The sequence below is a fragment of the Taudactylus pleione genome, unplaced genomic scaffold, assembly GCF_031769625.1.
Source record: "Taudactylus pleione unplaced genomic scaffold, aTauple2 ptg000274l, whole genome shotgun sequence".
NCBI lineage: Eukaryota > Metazoa > Chordata > Amphibia > Anura > Myobatrachidae > Taudactylus > Taudactylus pleione.
In genome coordinates this window covers 2,886,811-2,907,487 of record NW_028284676.1, presented here as the reverse complement: position 1 = coordinate 2,907,487, position 20,677 = coordinate 2,886,811, and the positions used below count along the sequence as shown (strand labels likewise).

The window sequence follows — 20,677 nt, the reverse complement described above, 5'->3', positions numbered from 1 at the left end:
TGGCCAGTATGTACATACGATATGTCTGTGAACTACGTCATATCGCGTCGGCGGTGCAGCACAGCTGATGGCCAATATACCTGCAGATTGGTGCATCATGCTGTGTGTACGGGTGGTCAGCCGACTGCCCGTACACTTGCTACAGAGGCCGCGGGTCACTGACTTCACAACGGGGCAGGCACATGTAAATGCCCACCCAGTTGTGACGTCAGGCACAACACAGTGAGCCTACAATTGGTAAGTGTGTATGCACTTACCAATTATTATTATCATATATTTATATTGCGCCACAACTGTTCTGCAGCACCTTACAAAGTACATAAACAAATTGTAGACAAGTGACTTACAGAACAATACAATACAGGACCAGGACATGGATAATATATATTGCTACATTAGCGACCATAACACCCAGATAAGCAACAGAGCATAAGCAACCAAGTGTTAGGTTCCATAGTGGTGAGTAAGAAGTAGATGAAACTACTACTTCACCAATGCTTTCCCGCTCTCATCCTAACTTGCTACTGCATGCTCCCTCCTCCCTGTCTTCCCCATTTGTATCATGCCCGTCTGTCTGCCCCTCCCCTTGAGAATGTAAGCTCTTGCGAGCAGGGCCCTCTACCCTCTTGTGCGTCTCCTTACTTTATGTTCATCTACTTCTTACTCACCACTAGGACACCTAACACTTTGTGCCTATGCTTTGTTGCTTAATTGGGTGTTATGACCACCTATGTATCAATGTATATTATCCATGTCCTTGTCCTTCATTGTATTTTACTGTAAGTCACTTTTTGGGTATGTACCTTGTAAGGCGCTGCCGAACACTTGCGGCGCCATATAAATAAACAATAATAATAATAATAATAAAGTAGGGAGAAGCACAAGAGGGTAGAGGGCCCTGCTCGTAAGAGCTTACATTCTAAAAGGGAAGGGAAGACAAACAGGTTTGACACAGATGGAGTAGATGGGGAGGAAAGAGCATGTAGCAGGGAGTTAGAATGATAGCTGGAAGGCTTTGATGAAGTAGTGGGTCTTGAGAGCCTGTTTGAAGGATTGCAAAGAGGTGAAGAGTCTGATGGGGAGTGGGAGAGAGTTCCAGAGGTGTGGAGCAGTGTGGGCAAAATCTTGGAGGCGGGAGTGGGAGGAAGTAATTAGCTGGCATGAAAGGGTGCGTGCATTAGTTGAACGAAGAGAGCGGAGAGGAGAGTGAAGGGAGATGAGATCAGAGATGTATATGGGAGAAGATTTGGTTGAGGGCTTGGTAAGCGAGCGTGAGAACCTTAAATTGGGTTCTAAAAGGGAAGGGGAGCTAGTGGAGGGCTTGTAGGAGAGGGGAGGCAGATGTAGAGCATTTGGAGAGGAAGATAAGCCATGTAGCAGCATTAAAGATAGACTGGAGAGGAGAGAGATGGGATTTGGAGTGGCCAGATAGGAGGAGGTTACAGTAGTCCAATCTGGAGATGACCAGTGAGTGTATGAGGGTTTTAGTAGCATCCTGGGTGAGATAGGGTCTGATCTTAGAAATATTTTTGAGATGAAAACGACAGGACTGTGAAAGGTTCTGGATATGTGGTTTGAAGGAGAGGGATGGGTCCAGGATAACTCCAAGACAGCGCACCTTGGGACTAGATGAGAAAGTTATTCCATCAGTTGATAAAGAAGTAGTGGGAGGTGAGGTTATGTGGGAGGGTGGGAAGACGATCAGCTCTGTCTTAGACATATTAAGTTTAAGAACTCGCTGGGGCATCCAGGAAGAGATAGCAGAGAGACAGTTGGAGATGCTAGTCAGAAGAGAGAGGGAGAGATCAGGGGAGGAAAGGTAGATTTGAGTATCATAAGGATAGAGATGATATTGTAGGTCAAAAGAGCTGATGAGTTCACCTAGAGAGGAAGTATACAGGGAGATAGGAGAGGTCAAAGAACAGAACCTTGGGGAACACCTACTGTAAGAGGCTGTGGGGGGGAGGAGTCGCCATGAGAGGAAACAGAGAAGGAACGATCAGAGAGGTAGGAAGACAGCCAGGAGAGGGCAGTGTCACGTAGACCAAGGGAGTAAAGGATATGCAGCAGTAGAGGGTGCTCCACAGTGTCAAAAGCAGCAGAGAATAGTGGCCTTTGGATTTGTAAGCATGGAGCTCGTTGCTGACTTTTGTGAGGGCAGTTTCAGTGGAGTGGAGAGAACAGAAGCCAGACTGAAAAGGGTCAAGGAGGGAGTGGGAGGAAAGAAAAGCGATAAGGCGGTTGTAGACAATCCGCTCAAGGAGTTTGGAGGCAAAAGGGAGGAGAGAGATGGGTCCGGTAGTTAGAAGGTTAGGATCAAGGGTAGGTTTTTTTAAGAATGGGGGAGACAAGGGCATGCTTGAATGTAGAAGGAACAGTGGGCCTAATTCAGACCCGCTCGCAAGCGGGTCGATGTTAGCCCAGTGCGCATGCGCACAACGGAGGCGGCTCCGTCGTGCGCGAGGCGCGGATAGCGACGGCCAAGCCATCGCTATGGGTCTCGCTACAAAGGGAGTGTGCTGTCGATGGTGAGTGACAGCACGCCCCCTTTGGTGGGCGTGCCAGGGGCGTTGCTGCCCAGACGGAGGCGTTCCCATGGGAACGCCTACCGTCTGGGGCCGGGCCCACTGACATCACAAGTGATGTCAGTGGGAGTGCTCTCGGCTCTGATAGAGCCGAAAGCACTCCAGGGCTTGCGGCAACGAGACCCTACCACAAGGGTCTCGTCGCAAGCCCGATGGTCTTGACCATCGCGACCATCTTTTTGGCCGCTCGCTATAGCTGTGGGTGGTCACCCACAGCTATGCGAGTTGCCAGGATGCCGCTCTAAAATTAGGAAGGATGGCCCTGATTCAGAGCGAGCGCTCTGTCAGAGCGTCCGGCTCTGAATCAGGGCCAGTGCTGATGAGAGGGAGAGGTTAATGAGGTGGGCAAGATGGGAGCAGGCAGAAAAGAGAGAGGAGGAGGGAGGGGATAAGATCAAGCGGGGATTTTAGATAGGACAGTGTATCTGCCGGATGGCCGACCTGTCATCCTAGTGTGTAACCGTCAGCTATAAACCAGTATATTACCATGTACAGAACAAGCAGGGGGCCAAATACTAAGAGGGAGATGTATTAAACATTCTAAAGAGGACTTGTGGAGGTGTTGTCCATAGTAACTATTCAGCTTCTCTCATTCTGATGAATGTACTAGATACATGATAGGTAGAAGCTGATTGGTTGATATGGGCATCACCTCCACTTGTCCTCTTTAGAAGTTTTCATACATCATCCCCTCAGTAAAGTTTGGAGCAGGGACCTGCTGGCAGCAGCAATGTGCTGATTACACCTCCCATCACTATAGCAGCAGCATAACATTGCTAGCCCCGCCTCCAAGTGATGTCACTGCCGCTGTCCGCTCTCAGAACTACATTTCCCGGCATGCCCCAGACTTTTCCTGTTCCGCCTCTTCCGCATCGTCGCAGACAGCGGGGACCGGGCCTTGTGTGCGGCAACGGCGGCGGGTGTGAGCTGGGAAGAACCGCTGTGTATCTGGTGCCCAGGGTGATTGTCCAGGTTTGCCGGTGCCCGGTGTACTCCTGTCCCTCTCCGTGATGCATAATTCATACTCCCTATGTCTCCCCCCGTGTCTCCTGCCCTGTGCGTCCCACCTGGCCCCCAGCTCCCCCGCTTCCTATCCCACCTGCCCCAAGATCCCCACACTGCGCCCCTTGCTTTCCTGCTCCTCATCCCACCTGCCCCCAACCAACACCTTGCATCACTGTGCCCCCCCACCCTCCTCAGCTCACCTGTCCCCAGCACCCCACCTCACTATGTGCCCCTGATGTCCCCCCTCCTCATTCCATCTGCCCCCAGCCTTTCCCCGCCCAGCAACCCACATCAAGTGCCCCTGATGTCGCCTTCCTCATCCCATCTGCCCCTACCCAGCACCCCACATCAGTATGTGCCCCCTGCTTTCCCCAACCTCCCCCACACTGTGCCTCTTGTCTGCCCCCTCCTCATTCCACCTGCCTCCAATTAGCACTCTGCATCACTGTACATCCCAGCTGCATGCCACCTGCTTCCAGCCCCCCATATTTCACTGTGCCCAGTGCTGATCCCCTACATCCTACCTGCCTCCAGCCACCCCCCACCCAGTGCTCCACATCACAATATGTTCCCTTCTCTCATTCCAAGCGCCTTTCCAACCCACAACACTATATCACCCTAGTGTACCCCCTCCTCAACCCACATGCCCCAGCGTCGTCCTCACCAAGTTCAAAAACATTGTGTGCACCCTGCTTTCCTATATCCTCCTCCCCACATCACTGTGTGCCCCCAGCACCCCACATCACTGTGCCCCCTGCTATCTCCCTCATCATCTGGCACCCCACATCATTGTGCACCCCTGCTGACCCCCTTCCTCATCCCACCTGCCCCTAGCACCCCACATCACTGTGCCCCCTGCTATCGCCTCATCTGGCACCCCACATCACTGTGCCCCCTGCTATCGCCTCATCTGGCACCCCACATCACTGTGCCCCCTGCTATCGCCTCATCTGGCACCCCACATCACTGTGCCCCCTGCTATCGCCTCATCTGGCACCCCACATCACTGTGCCCCCTGCTATCTCCTCATCTGGCACCCCACATCACTGTGCCCCCTGCCATCTCCTCATCTGGCACCCCACATCACTGTGCACTCCCTGCTTCCCCCCCCTCATCATCCCACCTGCCACCGAGCCTACCCCCACTCTGCCCTCTGTATCACTGTCAGCACCCTGCTGTTCTAATCCACATCCCACCTGCCCCCAGTCTCCTCCCCACCAAATTCCCAACATCACTATATGCTCCCTCCACAACCCACCTGCCTCCAGCTTCCTCCCAACCAGCACATTACATCACTGTCACATTACATCACATTACTCTGCTGTCCCCCCTCCTCATCCCACCTGCTTCCAGCTTTCCAGAACCCCACATCACTGTGCATGCTGCTGTCCCACATATACCTTAGTCTCGTTACCTCCTTCTGTATCTGCTGCCCCCATCTCAATGTAATGTTTATTTTATCAGCAGCCAGGAAGATGAGCAGCTCAGAGGAGGTGTCCTGGATCAGCTGGTTCTGTGGGCTGAGAGGCAATGAGTTCTTCTGTGAGGTGAGGATGCTCCCCGAAGTCAGGAGCTAGAGAGATATGTATGTAATAATTGGCTGAGGTCTGTCCCGTCTCCATCATGTGCAGTGGGAGCTGGGGCTTGTGCTTCACCAACGGCATTAACTGCAGTGACAGAGACTGGAGAAGTCAGTATCCAATGGAGATAGGAGAACCCTGAATGTGTGTGTGTATAAACACTTTGCTGCGGTGCCTTCCAAGGGGTTCAAACCCCAAATCCATTCCACAGCAATCTGGTGGCACTCACTGACTTCACTAACTCATTACAATAGTAATAACAACTCAATAAAGCCGATATTTTGGTATAATTTACATCCCTTAGGACAGTTTTGTAGATTAAACTGAAACGTTGGATTAAACAAATTCTGCATGATGCCACACTTCTGTCTGCCTGTCTCTATTTATCTCTATCGCCTCAAATCACTGACATCATCTTGTTGTGTTTGACAAACTGAAGCTTTCTGTTATGTGATTGCAATAGTTACAGATGTATCCTCATACATCATTGCTGCAGTCGTGCCCTATAGCCCCCTCGGCATGCCTGGTCCCGTGCTACTCTTCTAACGCCGGTTGTCTCTTTTGCGAAAAATGCATCTAGATGTGATGCGACTAGCACACACCAGTAGACTGCGCTGATTAATGTGATATGTGACACTTTTATCTCTGTGTGCGACTGAGTCTCTGAATCTGTATGGGAAGTGATACAATACAGCTTCTGCTGCTTTTTTGCACACAAAGTTCCGTTGTGCTTCATATAAAGACCCCGTCGCACACAGACACCTCTAATTATACAGCACAGTCTGCTGGTGCATCCTAGTGGCTTCACATTGCTACGAAGATGTATTGTCAGCCATATAAGCTGCCCGGCGATAGCAGAGTCATGCCTGCCATGAGCGAGCCGCTGGGTCCCGCATCACTGGCCATATGATGTATTAAGGCTAGACGTATGAAGACACATTTGTAAGTGTTCTCAGTTGTAGTGGCCTGATAGCAGCAAATTCTTAATACATGTGAAGGATTTACCTATATGGCAAACTCTGGCACCCATCCTATGCAGCCGGTGAAGGCGTTGTGGGGTATAATCACATGTACTCTGATCTGACCAAGGTTGTAGTTACAAAATACAACAAATATTGGTAACTTTTATTTTTAGTGGGTTTCTTGTGCTTTTTACCGACTACATATTCGTTCCTACTAATTATAATGGATAATATTGAATAGAGAAGCTTAAACATGTAGGATGTACAATTAATATTTTCAGGCACAGTGACTAGGCCTGCAGCAATTACAAATGATGTTCTTAGTTTAAAAAATAAAAAAAAAAGTAAAATAGCCCCAAGCTTTCCAATTCCTCTCATACTTATGTATGAATGCATTCAAATAATGTGACTGTTATTGGCTTGTATATTCCCACCCGCAGCTTTTACTATTTACATATTTTATGCAGAGATCTTCATTTTAATTGCCCCTGGATACAAAATACAAGGGGTATTAAAAGTAAAACGAGTGTGACTCATGTTACTGAAGTAGAGTATAAGACTGGTTCGGGTTATGTATATAAATGCTGGATGGTTGTAGTACGTAAAGCGCGCATCACACTTGGAAATTAACTTTCAGGAGTTTATTGGTGGATAGAGCACAGGTGGCGGCACAGCAGTGTATAGTAAGTAGTTATCATTCACCATGTTCTTGAGAAAGGGACTAGTCATGTGTGGTGTTAACCTAAAGAACTCTGCAGACTTCTGTCCATCAGTGGATGGTTCTGGCAGTCTCGTATTCCTGATATTATTCAATTGTCGTTCCTTTAGAAGACACGGTCAATGCTTAGTGGTTCATGGTGATGGTTTTCATTGCATGTGGCAAAGTTTCTTTCCTGATAGACGTAGTGTCTTCCAGGCTGATGACTACTCCATCTGCAGATCCCATGTGATCCCTCGGTAGTTTGAGCAAGGTGCTGATGTTATCTATGTCATGGCCTTCTCGGTCGCCAGGATGACCCCAGTCACTAGTCGTTACATCAGCCACTTCCTTGTGGAAGAGTGGTGCCACAGTGCACAGAGGCTGCATTTGGTGGCCCAATGCTCTATTAATTCACTTTATGTTGATGTTCCCAATGTTTTGCCAAGAACTTTGTATTTTAATGAACACAAGGGAAATTGAGAATCAATCTTGCTTATAACCAAGCTATTTACCAATGACAACTTTTTTTCTTTTGCAGGTAGATGAAGATTACATTCAGGATAAATTCAATTTGACGGGACTCAATGAGCAGGTTCCGCACTATAGACAGGCGTTGGACATGATCCTGGACCTAGAGCCTGGTCAGTCTCCTCACTGCCATATTTCCCCTCTAAACGTGAAATACATGTTGCCTAATATGCTATTCTAATTATTATATATTATTGTAGTTTAATATGGACTTATTTTAATAAAATGTCTGTCCATGATAGTGCTGTAAGTGCAATATATATAGCGGTTCTCCTATGGGGGGGGGGGAGATGTACCTAGCAGTGAAGAGTGGAGACGTTGCCCATAGCAACAAACGAACTTTGATGTAGTATTAAGTACATTCATAAATGATAGGCACATGCTGATTGGTTGCTATGGCCAACCTTTACTATTTTTTCACTGCTTGCTACATCTACCCCATATTCTCTGTGTACTGTCAGTTTTCACTAGGATGCAAATAGATATTTTAATACGTTTTAGATCAGGAGTAAGTAATGAAATGTAGGAGTAGCCCTGGCAGATGATGGGGGCAGGGGAGAAGGGTATAACACTTACACTGGTAACACTTTCTATAGCCCTTGTAGCCTTAGCGAGGATAATTGAGATGACTAGATAGCGTGATACCGCCAGTGACTGCTGTACAAGGCCCTTCCAGAAACCCAGTGTGTTTGCACAATTGACTTCAGTTCCGTAAGAATAATGATCGTAATAAAGTACGAGCATTGCACGGCCTGCATAGGGATCAGCGCAGAGGTTGGGAAACATACAGAAGGTTACAGGGGAGACTTGTATGCACTCAGCTGGTTAAGATTGTGTCTGCTTTAGCCATCTGTCATCGTTCCTCCCTACCTAGCACATAGAGGACTCTTCCATGTATCGCCATGTTACCTGCTGTCTATAATCACACACCGTGCAGAAGAGATGCTGGTTTATTATATGAATCTGTGTCTCAGTCCAATATAACAGGAGGTTGCTGCCTGACTGTATTCCCTGCAGGTCCCATTCAGTGCACCTACGTCTGTTACCCCCATAGTCCCGGACAGTTTGATTGTCCTTCATAGTTCTCTCTCCATTGATTCCTCACTCAGTCTACTAACCAAGGTCTTTTTAATCAATAGAACTTTACATTCTGCCGTGTTATGGGAATGTTCCAATACGAGTGAATGTTTTGATATTTGACCAGCTTGTATTTTAAGTTTTACCTCCTATATCAGTGGTTCTCAAACTCGGTCCTCAGGACCCCACACAGGTCACGTTTTCCAGGTCACCCAGCAGGGGCACAGGTGTACTCATTAATCACTGACACATTTTAAAAGATCCACAGGTGGAGCTAATTATTTAACTTGTGATTTTGTGAGGAGATCTGGAAAACATGCACTGTTTGGGGTCCTGAGGACCGAGTTTGAGAACCTGTGCTCTATATGAACAAGTTCTTTTGTATTATTAGTTGATTTGTGTGATTTAGGCAATATGTGAAAACCTCCACCAATCACTGGGTACTGTGACTATTGTGCGATATGAGAGGTGACGTTATTCTTCCCGTTTAGACGCGCTGTGATCGGTGTCGTAAACTTATTCGCCTATTACTGCTGTGCTCCGCCTGTGTGGCCTGAGTTAGAGATCCTGTCACCCCAGCACACCGGGCTCCCTTTCTGATACCCCTCATGACTTCTGTTTTGCAGATGAAGAGTTGGAGGATAATCCCAACCAGAGTGATCTCATTGAACAGGCAGCTGAGATGCTGTACGGCCTCATCCATGCCCGCTATATACTGACTAACCGCGGCATCGCCCAAATGGTGAGGACATTTCTCCCTATGACTGTACATATAAGATGTATCTGAGTGTCTGATGCGGCTCTAATGGAGAATAATATGTATTAGGACTTTATGGCAAGTATAATATTTGTTTCTGAATGGGCAGTTACAGTAAAGGTGCGTACACACGAGATGCTATGCTCCCTGAGCGGTATCGTCTAGTGTGTCCCCGGCAGGCTGTGCTCAGTGTCGTTCATGACATTGAGCACACCCGCTGAACGATATCATTAAAGATATCGTTCAGTGCCGGGCTCTCTCCCCCATTCCCCAACATGCAGCAACCTGACGACCTCGTCAGGTTGGCCTGCATGTTAACCCGATGAACGATAATGACGAACGCCCCCGGGAACGCGCGTCGTCATCGTTTTTGTGTTAAAAATGGACGATAAAGTGGACGACTTAACGATATCGTTCAGTCGTCCACTTTAATCGCCCAGTGTGTACGCACCTTAACTTTCCGTTCACTATGATTTGGTGCAGGGTTTCGCTTTTGCTATGATAGCCCTTTAATGAGGGACACATGAGTTACACAGGTTCTGTGGCTGGTTAAAACTAGGTGAATTGCAGGCTTGAAGTCAGCCAGCCACAGGACCTGTGTAATACATGTGTCCCTGATTAATAGGATAGTCTAGCAGCCCTAATCCAGTGACACCACTGGGATATGACCTGATATTCCTGCTGGCGAGAGGCTGACTAATATGACAGGCCCACTTTACATAGTGCCCATTGAAACTTGGCAAATGTAGAAAGTTTTAACACTCTTTAATTGCCCCTGTAATACATTTAATCACCGAAGAGGATGGGTTGTGATCTAAAGACCCCCATACACCTGGCGAATGACTGTCGTAATTCGGCAATCCCCCAGATGCCGCGGTTGGTGAAATCAAACGTATGGGATTTCACTGATTTGCCGTTCATGATCAAGATACGACGGTAATAGGAATTTCACTGATCCTCCGACAGATCGGCGAACCTACATGTCCGCCGGTCAGCATTTTTGATTGGCAGATTGGGCAAACTGTTGTTGGATGTAGGGGGCCCTTTAGACTGAGAACCTGACCAAAGGGTCTATGGGGGTCATTCAGACCCGCTCGTGAGCGGCAGTACGCTCGCAAGCGGGTCGATGTCCCCCACTGCGCATGCCCACGACGGAGGGAGCTCCGTCGTGCGCATGCGCGAGACCCGGAGAGTGACAGGCTCACCATCGCTCCGGGTCTCGCACCAAAGGGGGCGTGCTGTCGATGTTGTTTGACAGCACGCCCCCTTTGGAGGGCATGCCGGCCAGACGGAGGCGTTCCCATGGGAACGCCTACCGTCTCAAGCCGGCCCCACTGACATCACTAGTGAGTGAGCCAAAATCACTCCAGGGCTTGCGGCAGCGAGACCCTACCGCAGGGTCTCCGTCGCAAGCCCGATGGTCAAGACCATCGCGACAATCATCATGGACGCTCGCTATAGCTGTGGGTGGTAACCCACAGCTATGCGAGCGTCCATGAGGACGCTCCAATAAAAGGTAGGAGGGCCCTGATTCAGAGCGAGCGCTCTGGTTAGAGCGTTCAGCTCTGAATCAGGCCCTATATGTGGTTGCATCAGCTGGTACTTATTACTGCACTATCCCAGTGTGAGTGTGGCTGACATGCCTGCTGTGTAGGGCTGTGCACAGTTGCTGTTCCTGTGTCTCTGCCAGGATCCCTCCGCTCACAAAAACAGGAACTGCGCTGCTGGTCTCACCACACCCTCCCTGCAGTGCTCACATGCCAGTGTAATGTGGATGGGAATGCGGAGCACTACGCCCGTAGGGAAAATCCCCTCCATGAATGATTTAGATCTGTCAATATTTTCTTTCAGCCATTCAGCTGTTTTACGGTAGTGGCTGCGCAGTCAGATGTATCTATGTAAATACCTGACGGGGGTGCACTTCTGTGTCCTGAAATGGAAGGAATAGCTGTATTTTGTTACTTGAACTGTCGTTGGCACATGAGGATTCATTTATTTGAAGGGTTAACCTGCGGTCCATTGCACTGCAGCTGCTGTAAGATATGTCCGTCTGTGTTACCCAAGACTCATGCAGCTCAGCCGGAGCACCTGTTACTGGGGATGTCCCGCGTTCTGTGACTGCTCAATAGTGCTCTGACCCTCCCCCCAATTTGTCCACCTGACTATATTATAGTTCCCGAGTGCTAATGTTACAGTCCCATGGACTAATGATCACTGTAGCGTAACTGACAGTGTCCTGACTTCCTGTATACAATCACGTGAGGTTATTACACTAATGTATGGCTTGTGTATATTGTCCTCCTGTCACATGAAAGACACCCAACGCTGCCCATATTAACGGGGGGTAAGGGGCTACCACGTTAGGAGGGTGGATCCTACATACCTGCTGCATGTAACGTTAATTAGGCCCGATTACAACCTATAGTAATTATGCCATTGGTCTCTACCATATAGAAGCTTATGTCTACTTTCCCTACCACAGGCGTATGTACCAGGGCCAGCTTTCTACAACAGAACATCGGGCAGCATTACTGAATCACAGGGCTTGGGTTCAATTCCCACCAAGGCCCTAACTGTGTGGAGTTTGTATGTTTCCTGACAGTGTCCTGATTTACTGTATATGATCAGGCGGGATTACACTGATGTATGGCCTATGTATATTCTCCTGTCATTATGTGTGTATTCCTATCAGAGCTGTAACTAGACATTTTGGTGCCCTGTGCCAGAAAAAGCATTGGTGCCCCCCTTATATTTTAAATAGAGACAGCACGCGCCCAAAAAAGGGGCATGGTCTTGTAGGGAAGGGGTGTGGCCCCACAATAGTACCCCCAATTCAAATTACGCCTTACAGTAGTGCAACCTTATTCACATTACACCGCACAGTAGTGTCCCTTATCCACGTTACACCGCACAGTAGAGGCCCTTATACACGTTATTCCATACAGTAGTGCCCCTTACACATTACACTGAACAGTAGTGTCCTTTCATTCACATTACGCCACACAGTAGAGCCCTTTATACACATTATTCCACACAGTAGTGCCTGTGCACATTATGCCACCCAGTAATGCCCTTTACACATTATAGCACAAATTATCACCCTCCCTATGCCTCGATTAGTAAATCATTACATTCATTCCAGCCCCAGTGCCCAGTGTCATTTCCAGCCCAAGCTCGCAGTGCCCATTTTAGCCCCAACCCCCAGTGACACTTTCAGCCCCAGTGTCTCTTTCAGCCCTAACAAGTCACTTACCTTCCGCTGCATGGTTACCCGCTCACCGCCTGCCAAATCGGAATGGCACTCTCTGCGGGGTTTCAATTGCCCCGGTGCCCTCCGGAGAAATTAATCCACTGTAGCAGCACAAGCAAGCGGGGGCACTCAGAGACTTGTTTGAAAAGGTCAACACCGTGTATTTTAGAATACATATAAATGAAGTGACACCAACGTTTTGGGACAATACCATCCCTTTGTCAAGGTCTTGATGAGGTTATATGACATGTCTTGGACGGTCTGTGAGGGGACCGAGGTCGACGGACAGCATTGGTATAAGTACTGAAGTTCTGCATATTTGGCAATGAGCCTCATTAGACACAGCAGGCTTTGGTCATGACGTTTGTCCAAAGGAAATTATGAATATTCTTTTTGCACTGAACAGATGTGAACATCGCTTGGGCCAAAAATACAGTTTTGATGGAGATTACAGGATGTTCTAGTAACTTATATGGCTGAGCATTATGTTGGTGGTTTGGACATCACAAGTTGTTTTTGTGCGTTATATGACATTCTAACATGGATATGGAGAGAGCCATTAAGCCTGAATTATATATATATATATATATATATATATATATATATATTAGTGTTCCCTCTAGCTCCGGCGGCAGGCAGGGCGCCGGAGCTAGAGAGGGCAATGTTGTGCGCGCGCGCGCGTCTGAAAAGGGGGTGTGGTTACAAAAAGTGGGCGTGTCTAGAAGACGCGTCCCCATTTTCGTCATACTTGGGGGCGTGCCCGGCGCTTACGGACATGCCGGGCAGCCCCCCCAAGCGTTGCAGAAAGGGAGAATAGACGCCGGGCGCATGCACCCGGCGTCTATTCCCCGGCGGTGACCGGGTCACCGCATGTTTGTCCACCCGCGGGACACTGCGTCCCGCGGGTGAGAACGGCTCCCGCAGGCTGTTAGGGCAGGGCGCTTTTTGCTAAACAGCAAACAGCCTAGCGGGAACACATTTTATATATATATATATCAGTACCAGTCAAAAGTTTGGGCACACCTTCTCACTCAAAGGTTTTGTTTATTTAAATTATATTCAACATAGTAGATTAATACTGAAGACATCAAAACTATGAAAGAACACATATGGAATTATGTTGTAAACAAATCAAAATATGTTTTAGATTCCTCAAAGTAGCCCCCTTTTTGCTTGGATGACGGCTTTGCACACTCTTGGCATTCTCTCCATCAGTTTCATGAGGTTGTCTCCTAGATTGGTTTTGAATTAACAGGTGTGCCTTGTCGAGAGTCAATCTGTGGAATTACTTGCCTTCTTAATGTGTTTGAGACCATCAGTTGTGTTGTGTAGAGGTAGGGTTAGTACACAATGGACACCACTATTTGACTACTGTTGTAATCCATATTATGGCACCAACCACTCAACTCTGTAAAGAGAAACGACAGTCCATCATTACTTTAAGACTTGAAGGTCAGTCGATATGGAAAATGTCAAGAACTTTGAATGCATCCTCAAGTGCAGATGCAAAAACCATCAAATGCTATGATGAAACTGGCTCTCATGAGGACCACCCCAGGAAAGGCAGACCAAGAGTTACCTCTGCTGCAGAGGATAAGTTCATTAGTGTTACCAGCCTCAGAAACTGCTACTTAAGAGCACCTCAGATTAGAGACCACATAAAGTCTTCACAGAGTTAAAGTAGCAGACAAATCTCAACATCAACTGTTCAGAGGAGACTGCGTGAATCAGGCCTTCATGGTCTTATTGCTGCGAAGAAGCCACTACTGAGGATGAACAACAAGAAGAGAATTGTTTGGGCCAAGAAACACAAGGAATGGACATTAGACCAGTGAAAATCTGTTCTTTGGTCTGATGTGTCTAAATTTGAGATTTTTGGTTCCAACCGCCGTGTCTTTGTGAGACGCAGAGAAGGTGAGCCGATGGTTTCTGCATGTGTGGTTCCCACTGTGAAGCATGGAGGAGGAGGTGTGATGGTGTGGGGGTGCTTTGCTGGTTACACTGTTGGCGATTTATTCAAAATTCAAGGCACAGTTAACCAGCATGGCTACCATAGCATTCTGCAGCGCCATGCTATTCGATCTGGTTTGCACTTACTGGGACCATCATTTTTTTTATTTTTTCAACAAGACAATGACTCCAAACACACCTCCCAGGTTATGTAAGGGCTACTTGACCAAGAAGGAATGTGATGGAGTGCTGCGTCAGATGACCTGGCCTCCACAATCACCCGACCTAAACCCAATTGAGCTGGTTTGGGATGGTTGGACCGCAGAGTGAAGGAAAAGCAGCCAACAAGTGATCAGCACCTCTGGGGGAACTCCCAAGACTGTTGGAAAACCATTCCAGGAGACTACCTCATGAAGCTGATTGAGAGAACGCCAAGAGTGTGCACAGCGTTCATCCAAGCAAAAGGGGGCTACTCTGATGAATCTAAAATATATAAAACCAATTCGATTTGTTTAACACTTTTTTTTTTTTTGTTTTTTTTGTTTACAACATAATTCCATATGTGTTCTTTCATAGTTTTGATGTCTTCAGTATTAACCTACTAATGTAGAAAATACAAAAAACATTGAATGAGAAGGTGTCCAAACTTTTGACTGGTACTGTGTATATTATAATAGTGGTGCGCCCGGCAGTGACGGAGCTGGGTGCACCGCTACTAATATGCATTGCAGCGGGCACTAGGCAGTGGGGACACTTACAGTCCCATGGTGGTGGCGGAGGCCAGTTCTGCCCACAGGACATCTACGCTCTCTGCGGCGGCATTGGCCGCACCACCCTAGTTACGGCTCTGATTCTCATGATCCACAACGCTTTACAGAGAATGTCAGGCATTCACATCAGTCCCTGCTCCATTGGAGATTAATCTAGTGTCAGAGGAAACTAACGCAAGCATGGAGAGAACATAGACATGCCACATTGTTCGGGCCTTGGTGGGAATTGAACCCAAGACCTCAGAGCTGTGATTCAGTAGTGCTGCCCAATGTACTGTTGGAGGAAGCTGTCCCTGGTACCTGCGCCTGTGGTAGGGAAAGTAGACATGAGCTTCAATATGGTAGAGACCAATGGCATAATAATTACTAAAGATTGTAATCAGGCCTAATTAACATTACATGCAGCAAGTATGTAGGATCCACCCTCCTAATGCTTCAAATAATAAAAAATAAAAAAATTGGTTTGTGGTAGCCCCCTACTCCCTGTGCTTTCAACCATGTGTTTTATTTGGGCAGCATTGGGTGTCTGTCATGTGACAACTCTCTCTCACTCTCTGACTCTCTCTCACGCCTTGAGATGATGATTAGAAAAAACTCCCCCGTTTTTGCCATGATGTGGATGGAACGTCATAGTGGAGATGAACTCCCCCGTTTTTGCCATGATGTGGATGGAACGTCATAGTGGAGATGAAGCAAACTGCTGAGTGTCAGCCGGCAATCGTTTTGTTCTGTTCCGGCCTTGTGATCTTTTCCATGTCGCGTAGTGTGGAGTTCAGTTACACGTAAATCCGGCTGAGCACCTACCGGTGGCACTCACGGCTATGTGACTATGTGCGTACAATCCTGAGAGCGCCAGAGGAACGGGAATATTGTAACGGGAAATCCCAGTGACGCCACGAGGTTTTCATCCAGGTTGGCAGGACGGCTCCTGGCTTTAGAATTGCTGAGTCTGCTATCCTGTGCAAGGCATCACTATTAGAGCCTGCTGATATCCATGTAATAACTGGTCTTGTAGTTGCTAATAAATGCATAAAATAATGCATTATATTGAAAAGTATATCCATTTGTTATCCCTGTAATATGGACCATTAGGAAAATTACTTTTCAGAAGCAAATATGGGGAAAAGTCTTTTGTAGTTTTATTTATTGAATTTTTTTTTTTTGTGTGATTTGCCTGTTTAAATAGATGAAGGAATTGAAATGGAAAGAAAAGGATTTGATTTGTCACCTAAGCTGAACTGTTGAGGTTATGTAGCGCCAATAGAAGGGGGGTGGGGGCAGTTTACAAAAACCGAGCGTCATAAGAGAGGAGTTTATTTTTATGTAGTCATTACAGGAAATTGGGTTGGTATGTCTTATTGTTACTCAGTGTGGTGTTGTAGAAGGGAATACATGTAAAGTCATCGACACATAAGAACGAGGTGTAGCCGGCCGATCCGACAGGCGATGGGACCCGGCATCGGCAAGCGCATACACACATGCAAGATGCAGGGGGCGACAGCGCAGTGTAGAGTGCCGTGCTGCATTTGGCAGCGTACACGATATTTTCTGATGCAGCACAGCCAACCAGAAGACATCACATGCAACAGCGGGAGGCGGCAATTCGGGCACACACACTTAATATTAGGCTTGTGTGCCGACCCCCGTGTTTTTGTTTTTGGATTTGTATCTCCTTTAAGGTTTTGGATCTGGATTTGGTTTTGCAAACCACCCTCAAGTGTTTTGGTTTTGTATCTGGATTTTTTAACATAAAAAAAAATAGATTCAAGTTTCAAAAACTGCTAAAATCATGTACTTTTTGCAATCCAAAACTCGAAATTTGGATTTAAAAATCCAAATTCCGAACCGCAAAATGATCAGAACCGCGACTCGGATTCACGAAATTCAGGTGGATTGGGATTCCTGGAGAACCGAAACGCACATCTCTACTTAATATGCCCGATTTGCCCAGAAATGACAAATCGGGCCGATAACTTTCTAGTGTGTGCCCACCCTAAGCGTGTGACTGCTCCATGCCAGAACACCTGCTGTAGCCTCTTATCCCAAAATGCTTCTAATTGAAACTTGAGTCTCGTTACCAACACATGACTGCCGTGATGAACATACGGTGTGCGCTCTCCCTTCCTGTTGCTGCATTACTCCAGACTATCACATGAGGGGGACGCCTGGAAGGGGAGTTGTAGCTCTACTCGACATTCCACACGTGAGCTGTCACAGGACATAATTACTCCTGCACCTCCTGCCTCTAGGGATTTGCTTGTTGTACACCAGCTGTTCTGTGAATTTAATCCCTGGGTGCAGCCAATGCTGGATGCTTATTGTTGATACTCATTGTGCCACCTAATGACTACTCGTATTGTAGTCTTTTTGGAGCAGGCGTCTCCTTATGTTACTTTCATCCTATGCACCTAATGTATGCCCCCCCCCCCATAATGTCCAGTATACTTCTATAAATAGAAACTTATATTATGTCCTGTTTCATGTTTTGCAGTTGGAGAAATATCAGCAGGGGGATTTTGGCTATTGTCCCCGTGTCTATTGTGAGAACCAGCCAATGCTGCCGATTGGTAAGATCCTCCCATCCCTAATTTACCTTCCTCTTGCATTCTTCTTTCCATCTGATTTAATTGCCTTCCATTTTTACACTGCAACCATCCCTTCGCCCTTTTCCGCAGGTCTCTCCGACATCCCCGGTGAAGCTATGGTAAAGCTGTACTGCCCCAAGTGTATGGATGTTTACACCCCCAAATCCTCACGTCATCATCACACAGATGGAGCATACTTTGGCACTGGATTCCCCCATATGCTCTTCATGGTTCACCCAGAGTATCGGCCCAAGAGACCCGCCAATCAGTTTGTCCCCAGGTAAGGGGTCTAAGTAGCTGAGTGGTGGGAATGAAATGAAGCACTCCTAACCTAGGCCGTCTGATGTAGAGGGAAGGTAGATGATGGGGTTGGGACTGGAATGAAAGACGCCTAATCTAGCCAATCTGATGTAGAGGTGAGGTAGAACATGGAAGTGGGAGTGGAATGAAGCATACCTAACCCAGGCCATCTGATGTAGATGATGATGGGGGGGGGGGGGGGGAGGGAATGAAGCACTGCTAATCTAGGCCATCTGATGTAGAAAATGGGGCTGGGAATGGAGTGAAGCGCACCTAACCTAGGCCATCTGGTGTAGAGGGAGGGGGGGGGTGATGGTGCATGCCTAACCTAGGCCTTCTGATGATGTGGAGTTGGAGGTAGATGATAGGGATGGGGGTGGTGGACAGGGGAATGAAGCACGCCTAACCTAGACCATCTGATGTAGAGGGGAGGTAGATGATGGGGGTGGGAAGGAAATGAAGCACGCCTAACCTAGGCCATCTGGTTAAACTGTATACAAGTTGTGAATATATCAGTCCGAGCATTTAATCACATACAGTCCAGTTTCTGGTAAAGGGTAAAGTCTGCTTAGTCCAGGACAGTGTTGAATGCTGTAGTATGTGTGAAGTCATCTTTATGGATTACCAGTGTACTTAATGCTGTATAATGTAGCAATTGGGCTGGGCATATCCCAGGCTCCAGCTGGGCCTAGACACTTTCTGCTAGCACCTTTATGCCTAGAAGTCCTGTCTTTCCAGGTCAGTGGATAAACTGTCCACATTTCCTATCTCCTTAACGCTTTTACACATCACAGGTCGCAATTCCATTCTGAGCGTTGGCCGCATTGCGGAACGGCACATCGCTACCTCAAACATTAGCAATTTTTTATTTGTTTTTTTTTTTTTATCTCTGAAAAAGACCAAACTAATATCCACTACACCAGAAATTCTGCAATGTAGGGAGATCAGTAGCGGCGAGCTTGTGCAATATACATTCTGCGGCGTTGAGTTCACACGCTGCTCGTTGGGCTATTTATCCTGATTGTAGCTTATGCCAAACACAAATTAAAGGCAGCTGCAGCTTCTTTAGAGTTCTCTTTGCATGAAATGTTGGTGGCTTCCCCTTATCTACAGTTGTGGGAAAGAAAATATTTATTAATTGAACGATTTATCCTGTTCACACCACTAGCTATGTCATGCCAAGTAATGCAGCGTAAAAGTTTCATTTTATGCGTGGGAGCAAATATTGTTCAAAAGGCAGTCACCACTATCTACTTTATCCATGGTACGTTATGTACTATTGCAACATTTAGGGGTCTATTTACTAAGCAGTGTTAGGAGACAGAGTGAAAAGTGATAAGGTGCCAGCCAATCAGCTCCCAACTGTCATTTTTCAAACACAGCCTGTGAGATGACAGTTGGGAGCTGATTGGCTGGCACCTTATCACTTTTCACTCTGTCTCCTAACACTGCTTAGTAAATAGACCCCTTAGTTACCCCAGTGACACGGCCCACCTAAGGACACAATGTGTTCTGAACAGCATTTATGTGGGTCTGATACTGTCCTGGCTGACATTCTGTAATCTAGGGTACTCTTAGTAGAGGGAATACTGACATTTGCTTTGTTGGTGGTAGTACCACTATTTATTGCTATGATGCCGAACGCTTACCAAATATTATTTGGATTTTTCCCCGTCCCCTCTTTCTAGGTTATACGGCTTCAAAATCCACCCAATGGCCTACCAGCTCCAACTCCAGGCAGCCAGCAACTTCAAAAGTCCCGTGAAGACCATGCGTTGAGACCCACCGTGTACATGGTGACCCCAGAGCCTCAGCCCATCAAACCAGTGAAGGAGCAGCGTCTTTTTCTGTGTACAATTTCCCAGCCCTATTTTGATTTTAGTCCCGTTTAAAGTGTGTTCATACAGCCGACTATTGTGGTTAAATAAAATTATATAGAATGGAACAGGTACCACGCTCCAAACTGGTGTTTGTCATGGTGAGGGCATTATTTAAAGCCAAAAAGAGAATAGTCTAAAGAGGTACAATAGCTTGGCAGGACTTCTGTAGTGATGCGTACTATTATGTGTAATTCTCAGGTCTGACAGCAGGGGGCAGCTTTCTGCAGGCCATTAGCAGTACTAAATCCAGCTCCCCCGTTGTAGTAATGGAGCTAAACACCTGCCCGTTCTTCCTTTCTTTTTATTTCTTTTTGATCAAATTATAAATAGAATAAAATATTATTTTGTTTGGCGTGACCTGTACAAACAAAGGTCTCTAATGCAACATATTAGCTGCTGACGCTTTGTTATAACGTAACTGCGTATGTGCGGTTCCATTGGAATCTCGCAATCCTAAATGAGGGCAGATAAGGCGTTCCGCTGCGCAGAGTGTATACATAAATTACCTGTGGATAACTTCAAGTGTTAATATCCTTTTAAGGAGAATAAAGCTTTTCGGCCCAATATGTATTTTGAGGCCGAATCCGAACGACCTATCGGCTGGATTTCCCAGTGTGTACGGCCAATCTGTGGTCGTTGGCAATATCTTCCGGGTGGCCGTGCTGCCAGGCCAACCGGATGATATCACATGCGGCGACGTACAAGGTAATGAAGGGCGGAACAAGTGTTCGTTCCGTCCTTTTACATC

General features: G+C 47.1%; 1 protein-coding gene across 4 annotated transcripts; it reads left to right on the top strand.

Moving 5' to 3' along the window:
* The first annotated feature begins 3,423 nt into the window (after positions 1-3,423).
* CSNK2B (casein kinase 2 beta) lies at positions 3,424-20,000 on the top strand. 4 transcript variants are annotated; one of them, XM_088481519.1, is made up of 7 exons: positions 3,424-3,545; positions 5,058-5,137; positions 7,371-7,473; positions 9,064-9,179; positions 17,656-17,731; positions 17,840-18,029; positions 19,738-20,000. In XM_088481519.1, exons 2-7 carry the CDS (start codon positions 5,066-5,068, stop codon positions 19,826-19,828), a joined length of 648 nt encoding a protein of 215 aa, XP_088337645.1. In that variant the 5' UTR covers positions 3,424-3,545; positions 5,058-5,065; the 3' UTR covers positions 19,829-20,000. The 4 variants fall into 4 exon arrangements, with proteins under 4 accessions (XP_088337645.1, XP_088337644.1, XP_088337643.1 ...); XM_088481518.1 differs by having other exon boundaries at positions 5,055-5,137; XM_088481517.1 differs by having other exon boundaries at positions 3,424-3,557.
* The last annotated feature ends 677 nt before the right edge of the window (positions 20,001-20,677 follow it).